General features: G+C 50.1%; 1 protein-coding gene across 1 annotated transcript; it reads right to left on the reverse strand.

Annotated features, from left to right (window-relative positions):
- Window positions 1-4780: 4780 nt before the first annotated feature.
- On the reverse strand, window positions 4781-8024 carry LOC119358332 (flavanone 3-dioxygenase 3-like). Its single transcript, XM_037624926.1, has 4 exons — window positions 7937-8024; window positions 6381-6649; window positions 5888-6126; window positions 4781-5807 (listed from the first exon to the last, which is right to left on the reverse strand). Exons 1-4 carry the CDS (start codon window positions 8022-8024, stop codon window positions 5225-5227), a joined length of 1179 nt encoding a protein of 392 aa, XP_037480823.1. The 3' UTR covers window positions 4781-5224.
- Window positions 8025-16980: the final 8956 nt, after the last annotated feature.

Raw genomic sequence — 16980 nt, forward strand, 5'->3', positions numbered from 1 at the left:
TAATGGGCCAAGATGGGCCTTAGTGGAGAAGAGGAGGGGCGGTCAGGGCAGGCCGCGCCCCCTCCCCCTCTAGTCCGAATTGGACAAGGAGGGGGGCGGCGCCCCCCTTTCCTTCCTTCCTCTCTCCCTACTCCTTCCCCCTTCTCCTACTCCAACTAGGAAAGGAGGGAGTCCTACTCCCGGTGGGAGTAGGACTCCTCCCTGGCGCGCCTCCTCCTGGCCGTCCGCCTCTCCCCCCTTGCTCCTTTATATACTGGGGCAGGGGGAGCCTCTAGACACAACAATTGATCTCTTGGATCTCTTGGCCGTGTGCGGTGCCCTCCTTTACCATAGTCCACCTCGATAATATCTTAGCGGTGCTTAGGCGAAGCCCTACGTTGGTAGAACATCATCATTGTCACCACGCCGTCGTGCTGACGCAATTCTCCCTCAAAGCTCGGCTTGATCGGAATTCGAGGGACGTCATCGAGCTGAACGTGTGCTGAACTCGGAGGTGTCGTACGTTCGGTACTTGATCGGTCGGATCGTGAAGACGTACGACTACATCATCCGCGTGTGCTAACGCTTCCGCTTTCGGTCTACAAGGGTACGTGGACAACACTCTCTCCTCTCGTTGCTATGCATCATCATGATCTTGTGTGAGTGTAGGATTTTTTTTGAAATTACTATGTTCCCCAACACAAAGGTGTTTCAAAGATCCAGAGACGGCATCGAGCTTTGTTCATGACATCCCGCCGTCGAGTGAATAAGGAAGATAATGTGGATATACCTAAAGATTGGTGTTTTCTCAAGGATGATCTTGTAAGAGCTAGACAATTTAATATATGAATTTAGCCTTCTCCTTAAAAAGCCTGGTGTGAAAAAATGTGTTTCTAGTTTTTACTAGAGCAAACAATACATTATTTTCTATATTGCCTTGCGTCCAACTTAAAGGAAATACATGATACAGAAGCATACACTTATAAACGCATACATGCATTCATCCTTATAAACGCACGTAGGAGCTGTAACTTGTAACCACCGATTGGTTCTCGATTTCCTTGTGTTGCTAGGAGCGTTGGATGGTTGCCGTATGTATAGCAATGCTCCATTATCATTAATACTATTATTAAAATAATAGGTTGGCAGACTTGTCTACTTTTTTATGTAACTTTCAGTTCCTTATCGCGGGTGTATTTTCTTTCTTCCACCTGAAGAAAGAAGGCGATCTCGCTAGCGGTTGCCGCTAGGAAAGCTCCTGCGCGGCCGTCCTCCGACAACTCCCCTCCGCCGACGATGTCGGTCGTTGGTGGTGAGAGGGGTCATCGGATTCGTGTGTGTGGGTCATTTTTAGGCCCTCGTAGTCGAGGTTTTTAGTATTGGCTTCGGCGGCAGCGATGGAGGCGTTGAATAAACATTTTTCAGATTCTTCTTTGACGAGACGATCGGTACTATGATTAGGGATGAATTTAGAACCAGTCTGTTCAAATAAGGATGTTGTGGCGGCAAGGACATCCTCGTGGTTAACCTGTGTCCTCGGGCTCATCGTTTGTGACGATGTTTACTCCAGCATTGCCGCAGAGCTTGGGCAGTAGTCCAGAAGCGGATGTAGATTGTTGTCCGCATCGACAGTATCTGGAAGATGGTGCATCATGTGCTGAGTTTCTGGTTTGTCGATGACAGATATTGTTTCCTCTTTTGACGTCTTAGTCATGCGGGAAGCCAGATCTAGAGTTCGATGACGTGTTCAGGGTGTTGCCATGGTCCGATTCGTTCAACGGTAATAGTTTCGTCTTTGGTGAGCCACCTTGGAGGTCCACAAAACTTTATATCAGCGATGGAGCCACATCGAGCTCGAGCGAGGACGTAATCCGTCATTTTTTTTGGTGGCTGCTATGATGGTGCCAGATGCAGGTGATTGACATTGGTGTCAAGCTCAGAGAGTTCCGCGCTCTTGATTGTATTTTTTTTCTTGGCTGGTGTTTGTTTGTGCAAAGGCTTGCATTCTGCTCTTTTTTCAGTCTCGTCGGGTCGGTATGTACGTGACTTGTATTATGATCCTTATGATATAAATGAGACATGCATTATCATGAAAAAACACTTGTCTATTTATTATTTACATACCCCCTCTGTAAATAAAATAATATAAGACGTTTTAGAGGTGAACTAAAGAGTCTTACATTTGGTTTATAAAGGGAGTAGCACGGATATGCTTAAATGAAAACATACATACGAGCATAGGCCACTCTATACGGAGAAGTTGTGTTACAGAAACCAGCTTTCTCTCTAGATAATTGATTTCTGAGCATCCTTCCGTGCCTATGCGTGTTTGAGACACGGCTCGTGGAGGGAGGCGACCAACATCGAACACGAAACCCTACCCAGGAAAGAAAACGTGTTCAAGTTGGCGAGAAACCGTCCCGTTTGTCTGGGCGCGACGAAAAGCGCCGGCCTGGACGAGCGCGCGCGGCGGCCACACGTTCCCGCCGTCGCGCCGCGACACGTCGCCGTGATCCTCCCAAAATTCCAGCCTCCTTCCTTTTGCGGGTGCCGGAGAAGACGAGCCGCGCCTGGTATAAAAGAGGACTCGAGGAAGCTGGAGCTCGAGGCCAGAGCAGAGGACAGCACAGGGATCGATGGCGTGCTGCTGGCTGCACCTGCATCGGCGGCGGGACTGATCGGCAGGCGACCGAGCCCGGCCGGCCACCGGAAGGAAAACAGGTCAGACCCGTACGCCCATACCATACGTATCCTCCTGCCTAACTTCAGTGCGTTTGTTCACTGCCTTGGCGCTGCAAATCGCTCCTGGGTTCGTTCGATCAGATCTACTACCAGTACATTTGTGTTTTGTTTCCTGGATGTGATTGCCTTTTCTCTCTTTTCTGGACGTCATTTTCGACTCTCGCTAGTCGTTCGTTACCGAGCAGTTTCCCGAGCGCGACAGGCTCTGCGGTGCGGCCTCGACACGAATATTCAATTTCGAGCCCAGGCTATGCTCTCGGGTAAATTCAAAATATAATATTAGAATATTTTTGAAAGAATAATCTGTTTTTGCAACCAAGATAACCAAATGCGTGATGTCCGAGCAAACTTTCGTGCTGTTCAAAAATCTGAGGAGCTCGTTGCAAAAAAAAAAAAAGATAAAATTTGGTTTCTCGAGTGCGTTTTTCAAACTTCCTCACGAGCCTGTTGTTTTTCCGACAGCTATTCAGATGTCTAAACACCATCATATTTGGCACAGACATCACCCTCTCAAGCATATTGCTTGTCTATTTTCTTTATTTTTTTACGGTTTCTTTTGATTTTACTGTTCACGCTCGAGCTCAGAGCCGAGTCGCTGCACCCACCTCTGACATTCATATTCGTAGTTGCATGGCTGGTGTACGCACAAAGTCCAAACAACATTTCCCCCAAGTTGTTTATGTTCACAGTTGTTGATAGCTTCTGTGACCAGAAATTTTGTGGGACATTCTCACCGGCTGCCCAAAAAGTGAAAATGAGTTGTGGGTTTCTCCAACAAAAACGCACAAGAAATTGAGCTGGCTGCTAGTCTCTGCTGCTTATCTGCCGTATGGTTGTTAGTGGTTGTGATTGTAAGCTGTTTAGGCAACACTTTGTGTCACTTGTTTTCGTTTTTTTTTGTTTTGTCTTTGTAATTCCTAGGTGGTTGACGGCTTCGTTAATTCACAGTCTTGACTCTTCTTGCCAACTGCAATCGCTAGTTCATGTGGAGTTTGGCCGATGCTAAGCAGTTGAGATATGTGATGCCACGAGAGTAGTCTTGTTATCCCGGACCGCTTATTAGTCACTTTTGTAAGAGAATAGCAAGAGAATAGCATTTTGGATTTTTGGAAAAAAAATCAAAAATCAGAAATTCCATCTTCAAAATAATCTGAAAAAATTGTACAAGTAAACAAGAATGTGAGGTGCATGTGTGTAAAATGTCAGGACGAAATACGTTGAAATGCGACTTGTATAAAAAGATAAATTCATGGTATGGGAGGATGAATAGTATCATGTGTTAAAAAGCCCTAGATTTGTCTTATTTGCACAGCCCTCGTTTCGACGTATTTCGTCCTTACAATTTACATACTTGTGCACTATGCCTTCATCTACCTCTCTATTTTTTTCAGAATTTTTTGGAATGTAAAACATATTAATTTTTATAAATTTTAAATTTCTCATTTGAAGGCCTCCATAGAGCTCGGCCTCCAAAAGCAATTTTCGCTTTTGCAAGTATTAAATTCTTCTTAATTAATTAATGTGATTAGGCAAAGATTTTGTTTAATTTAAGATAAAAAAAATCTCTTGGTCGGCCAACACCACGACATCTCAGCTCCAGCAGCACGCAACCAACAAACTTGTCTCATGTGGACTTGATACCACAGAGGCAATAGATAATTTGGCATGTTTGCTGGTTTTTTGTTTTTGTTTTGAGGAACAGCTGATTTTCTTGTCCATGTACTCCTACTTATTTTGTAAATGTTTTCTTCTTGTACCTCTTTCTACCCAGCACAGTGAACAGTTTATGTGTGAAAAATGTTTTTGGTCATGCCATTTCATGGTTCTTGAGAGAAATAACATTTACTACTACCTCTTTTTTTTGCGAGGACATTTACATTTACTACTACTACTTAGTTTATGTTACAGAAGATGTACGCTGGTTTTTCAGATGTTGTGGAACCACCATGCTCGAACAACTTCATCGAAGGCCATGATAAATTTCAATGTGAAGCATAAGAAACAGTTCTCCAGAATCAGAACACTAGAGTTATCTTGCTCAGTATGTCAGGCAAATGTCAAACAGTAAATTGTATTAGTATATCTCATGAGAAAGTAAATTTCAATAGGTGAAATCAACTGACACACACATAGGACTGAACTGGCCAACACATGGTTTATGTAGGTACTACCAAAGAACCGGAAGAACCTTGCAAGGTTCCTTTGATCCTCCTTTTGATGGAAGAGACATGCAGACATGCTGCATTTCCCCAAAGAAAGGAAGGGAGAGGAAAAAAAAAAGGCACCCTGCTAATCACACGCCCATCCAGCTCTGCTAATACCATACTCCCTTATTCGTAGTGAGATAGTACTTGGTAATGGAGGCATAATTAAACAGTAATTTTGTTCTCCAGCTAGCAGTAAGACTGACGGACACAACTAAATGGACACTTATCTGCAGAGTCTCATTCAGCTATGTTTTATGTCTTAGTGGAGCTGAACCAATGTGTATTTTGTTTCCCATTTAAGCACTGTCGATCTTGAGGGTGTCAACGAACCTCCGGTACGCCTTGACGTTGGTGGGCAGGAAGTCGAGGAAGTCATGGAAGCTGCTCTCCCTGTACATCCTCGGGTGTTGCTCGTCGACGAGCTCGTCGGCGCACCCGACCTTCTCGTCCATCGCCGCGCCGTGGATGCTGGCGATGGAGATCCTCGCTTCATCGGTGTTGAGGATGGCCCGGTGCAGGAGGGACCGGAGGCGGCCGTTGCTCAGCACCTCCAGGTGGTCGCCGAGGTGGACGTGGAGCGCCCCCGGGATGGCCGGGACGGGCGTCCAGACGCCGCCGTCGTCGTGGTGCGTCACCTCGAGCCCCGGCGAGCTCTGCAGCAGGATGGTGATGAAGCCGATGTCCGAGTGCGGCGCCAGCCCGACCGTGTCACCCGCCCGCGACGACCCCTGCGGGTAGTTGTTCAGGGCGATGAACTGCAGCCCTGCCCCGAGCTTCTCCTGCAGGTACATTGGGTCTAGCCCCAGCCCCTGCACGATGGCCCCAATGAGCTGCACCGACAGCCTCTGCATCTCCACGGCGTACGTCCCCATCTTCTTCCTGCCGATCAACATTCGTTCGGTCATAAGCTGGGATGATTCATCGGTCGATCTTGTAAAAGTTGATGTCCAAGTATCTACCTGTATGTTGCCGGTTGTGTTGGCCAGTCGTCGACCCAGTGGTGGAGGGGATTGGCGTAGTGCTTGAGGAAGGACCGGGCCTTGCTGATCCCGTCCCGGGAGCTGGTGTCGTACCGGACCGGGCTGCGGATGTCGTCGCAGGCGAACGCCGCCTTGTGCTCCGCGGGCAAGTCGAAGAACTCGGAGGCGGCCTCCAGGGCGCCGTCCATGGCGGACTTACTGACGCCGTGGTTTACCACCTTCAGGGACGTACGTGTCAGCATGTCGATCGGTATATATATGCATGGTTTGTCGCTTGTTTTGGATACGGTTAACTTAGTGCCAGGTCACTGTCAGTATAAAAATGGGTGCGTCCACGTCAGCTCGTGTAACTTGTAACCCTATCCGTTTCTGAACTGACCGTGCAGCGGAGGTGTCGTTCGCTCGAGGACCAGAGGACGCAGAGCAGGAGGGAGCAGTAACAAGCAGAAGCAGAGCAACTAAGGGCACGAACCTGGAAGCACCCGCGGTCGCGGCACGCCCGGGCGATGTCCTGGACGACGAGCGCCCGCGCGGCGGGGTCCTTGTCGCCGAGCCGGCCAATGTTGATCACCGGCAATGCCGCCGCCGCCGCCGCCGCTCCCCGCTGCTGGTGGTTGTGGTGGCGCGCCATGCTCTTTGCCAAGAGGCTCCCAGAGACGGCAGCAGGCATGCTTCCGGTGCTAAGATTGTCTTCTTCTTCTTCTTCTTCTTCTTCTTCTTCTTCTTCTTCTTCTTCTTCTTCTTCTTCTTCTTCTTCTAAGAAGATGGTTCGGATGCGTGCATTCCATCTGGATTCCGATGGCTAGTGGGATTTATAGGGCGGAATCTCGGCGAGCGGAGGACGAAGAAGTAGGAAGCAATCAGCGATCAGCGGCGCACAAGAGGGCATGGGGAGGCAGACGCGATGCCACTGGGCAAGCAATGGATACCAGATCCCCTGCACGTAGATCTTTTGATTGCCAGCCCAAAACCGCTTGGACTTCCTTTTCGCGGTCCAGGAGCGGCCGCCTAGTCGCGCGGGGTAGGAGTACGCACGCCGCGATGCATCGGCGTCCAGGTGATGGTCGCCCGGCCGGCCCCTTTCCGCTTTCCGGGGCCAGCTGTGGGTTTCGGCGCGTGCGCGCGACCAAGTAGGCTCGCGATTCGGTTTCGCTCTGCCCAAGTTGGCGCCGGGTGCGTTGGATAATGCTTGTTTTTCTCGAGCTCCACCGTCGGCAAGAGGGATGGAGGGAGGGAGGGAGGGAGGGGCTACCGGTGCACGAGGGATTTCCCGTTTTGGCGCGCCGCGAGCTGCCGAAGCAGCGATTTTCTGTTTCGGGAGACCCCCGCCTGCTGCTTTTCCATAGGTTATTATCTTATGTGGCTCCATCATTAATAAAGAAAATGGTAATGGATAGCCTCCATCCAGAGTTTGTTACAACAAAGAGCATGTGCTCCCTCCGTCCGTCCGTGAATAATTGTACATCCAGATTTTGTCTTAAGTCAAAATTTTAAAATTTTGACCAACTTTATAGAAAAGGGCGGAGGGAGTAGGCACCATAAGAGGCATCAATCCACTACCTACTACTCTCAAAAATTTTCGCCCTGCTTTATCTATAAAACAATAGTCATATACACTGCCAAATGATAGTACAAGATAATGAAAAAATCCTCTCAAATAAAACGGGTCAAAGATAATTGAAAATAAAACAAAGGGTGGCCTCGAACCGACAGATGGCGCCTAGGCTGCACGACAACATCTGGGAAGGTTAATGACGCAAAGCATCGCCGCTGTCAAGTCCGAACAGATAAGGATTTTCACCCAAAGACCTGCCCTTGGGAGAAGGACCTCAACGACGTCCTCAAGATGAATGTTGCTCTCGTAAGCGGTGTCACCATCAGTGTCGGGGCACGAAGTTTTCGCTAGGAACCTCACCCACGCTGCCAAGAGACAACTACGCCACCCCCGCGACAAAGTTCAACCCACAAAAACAAAATCTAGGTGCCATCACTTTCGTCGGAAGAGAGCAAGCCAGAGCGACCCGCCACTAAACCTCTTGCCGCCCACACGACCAAGAGGCGTTGCTGCCACTGCCACCACAAAGACTGAAAGAGAGCTGATCGAGTAGCCCGCCATTCGAGGCCACTGCCCCGGTATCCACCTTCGAGCCTCTCATTGACGCCATAACGCGCGGACGCCACCCACGCCATCCTCCAAGATCCCACCACAAGGCAATGCAATAGTGGCCCAAAGCCGGGAAGCACCACTGCCATGAACGCCTAACGAACGCGGGGAAAGCCCGTCTCGAGTAGGTGGGAACACCTCGCCCCTACACCGGGGCCAAAGATAGCGCCGCCGGCCACATGACAGCAACACTTGCGAAGGGAGTGATATCCAACCCCCTGTCAAATCTGGCCTCTCCAGATCTTAATAGGGAGCCACGCAAGCAACCGGCAACCCCGGCTGCCTGGCAGTCCCGATAGTGTCCGCCATGACCACCTACGACACCCCCATGATACAGCAACCCCCAGCGTAACCCGCTTAGAGCCACTGTCAAGACACCGCCGGTTGGATACATGCCCTAAAGGCAATCATATTTATTACCATGTTTATATTTTTGCTCTAGGATTGCTATGGTTCTTGAATATGGGATTTGGAGGAAAAACTCATATGCGTGTGTGGGAACATAAGCACTAAGTAGGCTCCTAGTAGTCTCGCCTTTAAGGCTAGCCCAGGTGTTGCATGATGACTCCGTTTTCTTGATCATAAGGCATTGTTGAATAATAAGGACACCAGCAAGAATGAGAGCACACGGAACAATGGTGTTGAACATACCCAACCAAATGATATACCACGAGATCACATCCTTAGACTAGGAGAATATTAAGTAATTTCATGTCGGACGGTATACTTTGGGGCTTGTCAAAACGTTACCGTAACGAGGTGATTATAACAACAATTTTCAGGTACATTGGAAAAGTATGTCTAGGGTCTCGATAATTTAAGAATGGGATTTTCTCCGCATCTACTAGTCAGATTGACAGACATGCCATGCTACCCTCCAACAAGCCACCTTCGACTAACCAATCACCGACGGGGACAGAGATGCGTGCAGTGCATTGGACTGACACACCTGACAGCGACGACGAGTCGAATGAATGTTGTTTACCGAGCGGGAAATGGGTCCATTGTTACCATGGTTGTAGAATAATAGACAAATCGACGATGATTCTAGTTTTTAAAATAATTTAAGATCCCGCCCGGAAAGACCACGGCTACGAGCCGGCCTGGTGCATCACTCGTGCCCGCGCGCTGGAGTCAGCAGGGGCAACCGGACAACGCTTTGGGACTTGAGAGCAGGCGACTTGTCGAATATGTCATATGCCATGATTCAGGACTCCCACGAGCACGGCCAGCCACCCGTTACTCACGCCTAGTAGGAATTTAAAAGCAGCACGGCCAGCCAGCAGGTGAAATGTGTTGATTCATCCCCTCTTGTTGGCTGGATCAGCTGCCCATGGTCTCTTCCCTTCCCTCCCCTTCCTTGGCTCCCAGTTTTCGTGACACAGCTCTGTCGATGGATGAACCCGTCGCCAATGGGCAGGAGGGCGTCACCTCACCCGCGCGTGGATTCCGGACTTTTGACGCTGAACCGGGCCAAAATTTGTCTTTGCAGGCCACTCCGCTCCGGTGGGCAGATGCACCCAACACATTGTATCAGCACTATACTGGTCTACTACAGTGCCGTTGATGTCAGCCACTCGTTAGTATCACTTTTTTTTGCACTGCCGTTGCTGTCAGCCACTCGTTAGTACTAGTATATTTTTGTTTTTGCAGTGCCGTTGCTGTCAGCCACTCGTTAGCAGGGAGTACTTTTCTTGCTGACCCGGACGTTTTTGTCCTTGTACGTACACTATAGTCATAGATAGAACAACACTGCCAAAGCAGTAGTACGTCGTATATGTATACTGTGGTGTTCAAGTAGCGAGAAACGGCGCCGTATCGCTTAAGTTTAAACTGCCACTTGCAGTATTATTAGCCCTCCATGATCAAGGTGAGACTTGACTGTCATCGACGCCACACGCCATAAAATGGCATGGCAGCAGTGGCAATCGCGGAATACACACTCCACTTGTCAAGACCGATCAGTGTGGGCCTGCTTGTCGGTTACTAAAAGAGCACTAGTAGCTAGCTAAGGGCATCTCTAGCAGATCCTCAATCCTATGATTTTAAATTGTATATCTCCTATTTTGGAACATGCTATTTTTTGAGGTTTCTTCATCTAACAGATACATCAAACTGACTAGACCCTATATGGAATCCTCTCTTCATCTTCATCTTCATCTTCCTTCTTCCTTCTTCCTTCTTCTTTCTTCTTCCACGTGGCCAACGACAATTTCTTAGCACTAGATGATGTGTAAAAGATAGTTAAGGTCTAGGATAGATGATCAGCAAAGTAATTTGATAGAGACTCACCAAGTGCAACACACATATGCAACGAAGGAGTAAAAAATGTAGGCAAAATTCGTCGTGCACGGGCCATGGTTTGGAACTAGGGTTTTTCATCAAACAACACAACACCATGGTGGGAGGAAGGGTGACAACCTCCCAACGACGCCTCCAAGTAGGACAACGAAACTAGACGATGTTACTGCAGGTATGCCACTGTGCAAGGCACAACACCGGGACCCGGCAATATCTAGATTCGGGGACTACGTTGCATCATCAAATAGTTGTTATGTGCAAGGCACATCACCTGGACTTGGCAATGTCTAGATTCGGGGACTACGTTACCTGATCAAATGGTTGTTGTAGAATTAACAAAAAGTCCATGAGATTGGACTGAACGGAATTGTTTGTTTAAAGTATAGGAATGATATAACGTGGACAGTACACCATAGGAATGATTCCTATAGTTTATAATCCTGTGAACAAAAGAGGCCTTGAAACTCTGTAACCACACAATTATCAGGAAATACGATATGCGGATGATAATTGGGCCAACCGGCAACACAGAAAACATGAATATTTTGCTGGGTGAGGGCAGTTACCTTGCCAAAGGAACTGGCGGAAGCCACCGATTTCTCACCGGAAACCCCATGCCTGCGGCCTGCCGGTCGACCTGGTGCATCAGCTCACTAACTAGCTGTAGTCAGGACTCAGGAGCCGGCGACTAGCGCGACATATATATTGCTCGCCTAAAACGCGGCCAGCCAACCAGCCAGCAGCATATATATGCAGGTGAAATGTGTTGCCGGGTGCATCCCTCTTGGCTTGGATTATCAACCCATGCTCAAATGCTGGATCCATCGGTTGGACGGACGCACGCTGCTGGGCAGGAGGGCCTCGCCTCGACCGTGCCAAAATGCCTCTTTTCCGGCCATGACCGCCGCCTCTCCGGTCGGCAGAAGCAAGCAACCCATCGTATCTGCACTACTATACTGTGGTGCTGCTACTACTATTGTACTGTTGTTGTAAGCCACTAATTATTTTCTTTTGGGATTCAGCAGATCCCGATGGTCTTGTGTCGCGGATATATAGTACTCTACTACGGATGTTGAGTATCTGCTCCCGAGTTAAATGTACCCTAATGAACGGTAAAATTAAAAAAAAAATTCAAGAATCATTTTATGGCAAACTTTGACAAATGTTTTGTATGCTTGCAAAATTTCAACACGAAATGATATTCGTGGAAGGTGTGGCAAAAAATAAAACCGATGTTACAAAAATGATAGTTTTGAAAACATTTTAGAGTATTAATTTTTTTGTCACAACTTTCAGGAATGTCATTTTGTGCTAAAAATTTGCGGCCATACAAAACATTTGTCAAAGTTTATCACAAAAAAAAAATCAGTTCCTCTTGCTATTTTCTATTTTACTGTTCATCAAGATGCATTTAAGCTCGGGGCCAGAACAGGACTTCCGCTCTGCGGATCTCTATTTCATAAGCGAAATGCAGTTACAATCGGCCAAGAGGCTGCTTACAAGGAAGGAGGGACTTTCATCCATCCCACGATCAGACACCACTAGTGTAGTAGCATGTTTAGCGCAAAGATTTCGAAGAACAATCAGTTACAATCAGTTTGAAGCTCTCTCCCTGATTTCGAAGAACAATGCCAAAGCAATATACGTACTACTGTACTGTTCAAGTAGCGACAACGATGCCATATCGTTCAAGTTTAATTAAGTTGCCAGTTGCAATATCATTAGCCCTCCATGATCAAGATAAGAATCGGTCCTCTTGCGGAAGGCCCATGCTTGACCACAAAATAGCATTATCAGCAGTGGAAATTGCGGAATACGTACTACGTACTCGATCAGCTAGTCACTTGTCAGCTGCCAAAAGGTCATGGCAGAAATTCGGGGGACAAGGCTGGCCACAAACATCATTCAGAATAAGCATACAAAACCATACAAGTACACGATTTAAACAAGTAAACGGATGTGCAAGTTCCCGATTTTGGCGTGCCACATGCTGACCATGAGCTACTTAATTTGTGCTAGCTGCTAGGGCATCTCCAATGGCGATTCGCAAACCGCCCGCATCCATCCAGACTACGCTGCACCGATGTGTTGCGCCATCCAACACGGCCCTGTATCGGTCCGCAGGACGGTTCAAACGTGTTTTCTTTCGTGAAGCAAAGATAAGCATGGGAGGCTTTGCGGGAGTCTGGACACGCGAAACGTCGCTCTCTGCCCCCTGACCCCCCCCCCCCACACGCAAAAGGAAGGCGGAGCCCGCGCTTTTGGAGCATCCCGCATTGTTTCCGCGCCAAAATCCTCCACTCTCTTCTTCCTTCCCCCACCGCTCTTCGCTCAATTCCCGCTCTTTTCTCCCACCCTCACCTTTCTTTCGCCGCCGATGCACGGAACCGTCGGGGAACCTGTCGGAGATGAAACCAACAAAGGTGGCGAAGGATCCGAATATCATGCTCGCTCGGAAGATCAGCTCGGCTATGTTGCAAACTTGGCGCGTCTAAACAAAGACCGCAAAGGAGGAGAAGCTCAAGAAGCGGTTTACAACTGGTGGTGTTGGGCGTGGTGGTTGTGGTGGATGAGGCGGTCGTGGTGGCCGTGGCGGACGCTGCCAGATGGGCGTGCCCATAGTACAGATGGCGCTATGGTCGGAGCATTACAAGTCTCTATACTACTACACCACAAGCAACCCGGAACCCCGCTGGTAGGGTGCCTTACGTCATCAACGTTAACGTGATGCCGCTCTTCTCCGAGTATTCTTCACCGCATCTCATCCGGACGCGGACAGCGGGTGGGGAGCAGATGGGTGAGCAGGCGAGTCGGCGTACAACAATCCGGACAAGGAGATGCTCGACAGCATCCATGACGGAGGCGAAGGAGGAGGAGGGGGCTATGAGGATGGGCAGGTGGAAGACTCGAATCCCGCCCAAGATGGCAACTACCAGCACCAGCAGTCCTACACCCAGACCCAGACCGGCGATGGCACACAACAACAACTACAGCAGCATTGGGTCGCCGCATAGCAGGAGCCGGAGGAGGACGGCGACGAGCTATTGTGTGATGCATGGTTGGTCACTAGCATTGATCTGATACATGTCACAAAGCAAAATGGCACAACCTTTTGGAAGAACATTCACATATGGTTCCATGAACACAAGCATTCCGCACCCTACTTTGGTGCGGTCATCCGCAATCGAGAAATGGAAGTCCCTCAACCATCGATGCTACATCATCCAAGAGGCCGTGTCCAGGTATTGCGGGCCCTTGAAGCATCTCATCGCACGGTGGCCTAGCGGTGCATAAATCACCGAGCAAGTAAATTATTCACTACATGGATATGCTTAGTTTTGTTGATCACTAGCCGGACATGTATTTTGTTGCTCACTAGACGGATATGCATTGTCGACAATGTTTCACTTTGTAGCCTACTCATACTTGTGTGGTGTACAAGAATTTGGAGAAGAAGTCCTTCACTGTCATGCATTGCTGGTTGAAGTTGAATAGGCAACCGAAGTGGAACCTTTTCATAGCCAAGACCGCCGCCCAAGCCAACGAGGAAAAAATCAGTGACCCTACCGACCCAATCCAAGAACCGTCGAAAAAGGTTAGAGAAATTTACTGGGGGAGAAGTGGGAGGAGGATAGGATGACACGAGAAGGTGCGGCGACCAAGCTGACAGAGAGGTTCGAGGAAATTTTGGCGAAGGAGGAGGCATGCGTGAAACGGTCGGACATCAAGGAGGAGAAGAAGGCAAAGAGGTTCAAATTGTTGATGGAGACGACAGACAAGATGCTCAATCTCAAAGAGAGGAGGACCATGATCGAAGAGAGGATGGCCATGCTTGACGAAAAGAAGATTAAGATCGCTGCCAATGCGGAGGAGGCCAAGATGTTGGCCTTGAATGTGGACTCTTTGGATGCGGACGCAAGAATCATCGTGCAATCCATTCGCTACCAGATGTTGTAGCGGCAGAAAAATTAGTTGGCGATGGCGGACGCGAACGCGGAAGCTGTCTACGCGGTGGCGACGGCAACACCTTGATCGGGAGGCAGGCGGCTAGGATTGCCAGTCCGGCAGGGCAGAAATACACAGACTGCCGGACTGATGTTCTTTCGGATTCGGGCAAGTAAAAACTAAGCATGATTGCCGCTTTTTGGTTGTGATTGGGCCTGCGATTCGGCGGTGGTGTGATCCCACGCGTTGTGTGAATCATAGTACATTTGAATTTGAATTTTCTAATAGACATCTACAGGATAACGTTGGATGGCAGCCTTCCGTATCAATGTCTACGGACTAGCCCTGCTTGTTCGTGGAAAGATGCGAGAAAAAATTTACGAGTCGCCGTTAAAGATGCACTTATGCAACAGAGAAGCGTTTGCAGGAATCATCCACCATTTCCTTGCGCGGTAGAAGTTCTTAATTTGGATGCCATTTGGTATCAAGTTCTTCACACCGACTCAAGATTTCAACGGCAACGACTACGGCTTTGGGATGCTGGTTCTCAGGGACACGTCCCAACTGTTATCAACAAACTTAGGCTAGTTTTTATATGGAAGCGGCGGCAACGACCATCGGCGGCTCGCTCTAGCAGGCCACAGCGATTCGTTCGATGGTTCAAGGACCTCATGTCATTTTTTGTATGTCCGTGATGTTTTGTACTCCCTTCGTAAATAAATATAAATGTGTTTAGAGCAACTCCAATTAGGCGATTTATTTTGTCCGTCCGCGTTTATTTGGGTTGGTGCGGACAAAAGTAAAGGCCCAACGCGTCGAGCTAAATTTAAATCGTGTTCGTTTGGCGTCCGCACCGACCCATTTCCGGTCCAAAATTGCGCTTGGAATGCGTCGGCGCGGACGCGCCACGCGTCTCCTCGCCGTTCGCCGTGCCCCCAACTGGCGGTCGTCCAACTACGACGGTCAACATTATTTACGACGACCTCCCACCTTAGGCCCACGTGTCAGCGACAGCGGTCGTCCTTTTTTAAGCCAGGCGGCGGCGGGGCCGTCCTCATCCACTGCCACTCGCCCCCGTCCCCATCTGGCCATCCCTGCCCCCACGTCGGCGACAACCCTAGCCACAGCCAGCATGGGCTTCTTCTCCGGCATCGGTAGCAGCGGCAAGGGCAAGGCCCCCGTCCGCCATTCCCCCTTCCTCCCCGCCCTCCCCGCGCCGCTGCGCGCTCCCCGGCAGAGGCAGCGCATCAATGTGCCGGTGCACCAGGCCGAGTGGCACTGGCAGCACCGCGTGCCTCTGCCGTACTCCGATGCGACGCTGCCGCATGACTGGCATTTGGATCCGGAGAGGATCCTAGTGTCGGCGGCGTCGCGGACGGCAAGGGCCCATGCGGAGGGTGCGACGCCGGCGGGCGTTGCTGACGCCGGAGCAGCGCGCCGAACCGCCCTACGCCATCGACTCGCCCAACTGGGCTCGATGGTTCGCCTTCGAGCACGAGGAGGCGAGGCGACGCGGCGTCCGCGGCGTCGACCGCAGCCTGTCGTCGCCCCCGTTCGTCGTCTACGACGAGGACCAGGAGGCCGAGGCCGCCTACCAGGCGGCCATTAAGGAGAGCGAGGAGGAGGAGCGGTGGAGGGAGGCGGATGAGGCGGCTTTCCAGGCTGCCATGGCGGAGGCCATGGCCCTCTCCACGGCAGGCGACTGCGTCGTGCCGCCGGTGACCCCGCCGTCCCCGCCCAAAGCCGAGCCGGAGGAGCCGCTCCCCTCGAGCGCTACTCCTGGACCGGAGTAGTGCGCGAGTGGGCCAGCGCTCCGCCGATCTGGCTCGGGGCCATGAAGAAGCAGGAGGCGGCCTACCTCGACCATTGGCGCCGCGTTTGGCTGGCCGAGGAGCGCCGGGAGGGCGAGCGCCTGCAGATGCTCGAGAGCGAGGCCGAAGAGGAGGCACGCCAGGCCCAGGCAGCGGCGACGCAGCCCGACATCGCCACCCTCTGGAACACGGCGTTCCCCTGGGCTGGCCGTGCGCTGACGCTGATCGACCTCACCGGCCCCGACACAGACGCCGAGGAGGACGCCTAGGGCAGTGCGTCGTCTAGTTTTTAGTTTTTCTATGTTAGTTAATGTAATGTGGACTTTCGCCGGCCTTCGTGGCCGGCTGTATGTTTAATTAAATGCATGTGTTTATTTTTAAAATGCTTTTAAACTTTTTTTGGCGCGCCGATAAAATGGGTCGGACCGGTGTTGGGCGCTCGCGCCGATCCAAACACAGCGCCGGACATTTGTGTCCGCCGGGCCGACCCAAACAGACAAAAAAAGGAAAAAGACGGCGTCCGTTTGGGTCGTCCCGTTGAAGTTGCTCTTAGAATATTTAAGTACTGGCCTAAAAGATTTTAAATTTTTTACAGTGAGTATTTTAATGAACCTATCTAATAGGAGCAGGTCTGAATATACATTTTAAAAATATTCGTGGGTGAAAACGCCACGTACCGGTACGGCCATGTGCGGAGCCGGTGGCAGCCGACGATAGATTCTAGCTGGAGTCAGCTGAGTACGCTTTCCGAAGAAAAGAAAAAAAAACTCAGTACTACTACTCGGGATTACGCACCTGGACCCTCTATTTCCTTAGCCTAGGAAAAGCAAAGGCCAGCCAAACCAGACAGC

The sequence above is a fragment of the Triticum dicoccoides genome, chromosome 2A (assembly GCF_002162155.2).
Source record: "Triticum dicoccoides isolate Atlit2015 ecotype Zavitan chromosome 2A, WEW_v2.0, whole genome shotgun sequence".
Lineage (NCBI taxonomy): Eukaryota > Viridiplantae > Streptophyta > Magnoliopsida > Poales > Poaceae > Triticum > Triticum dicoccoides.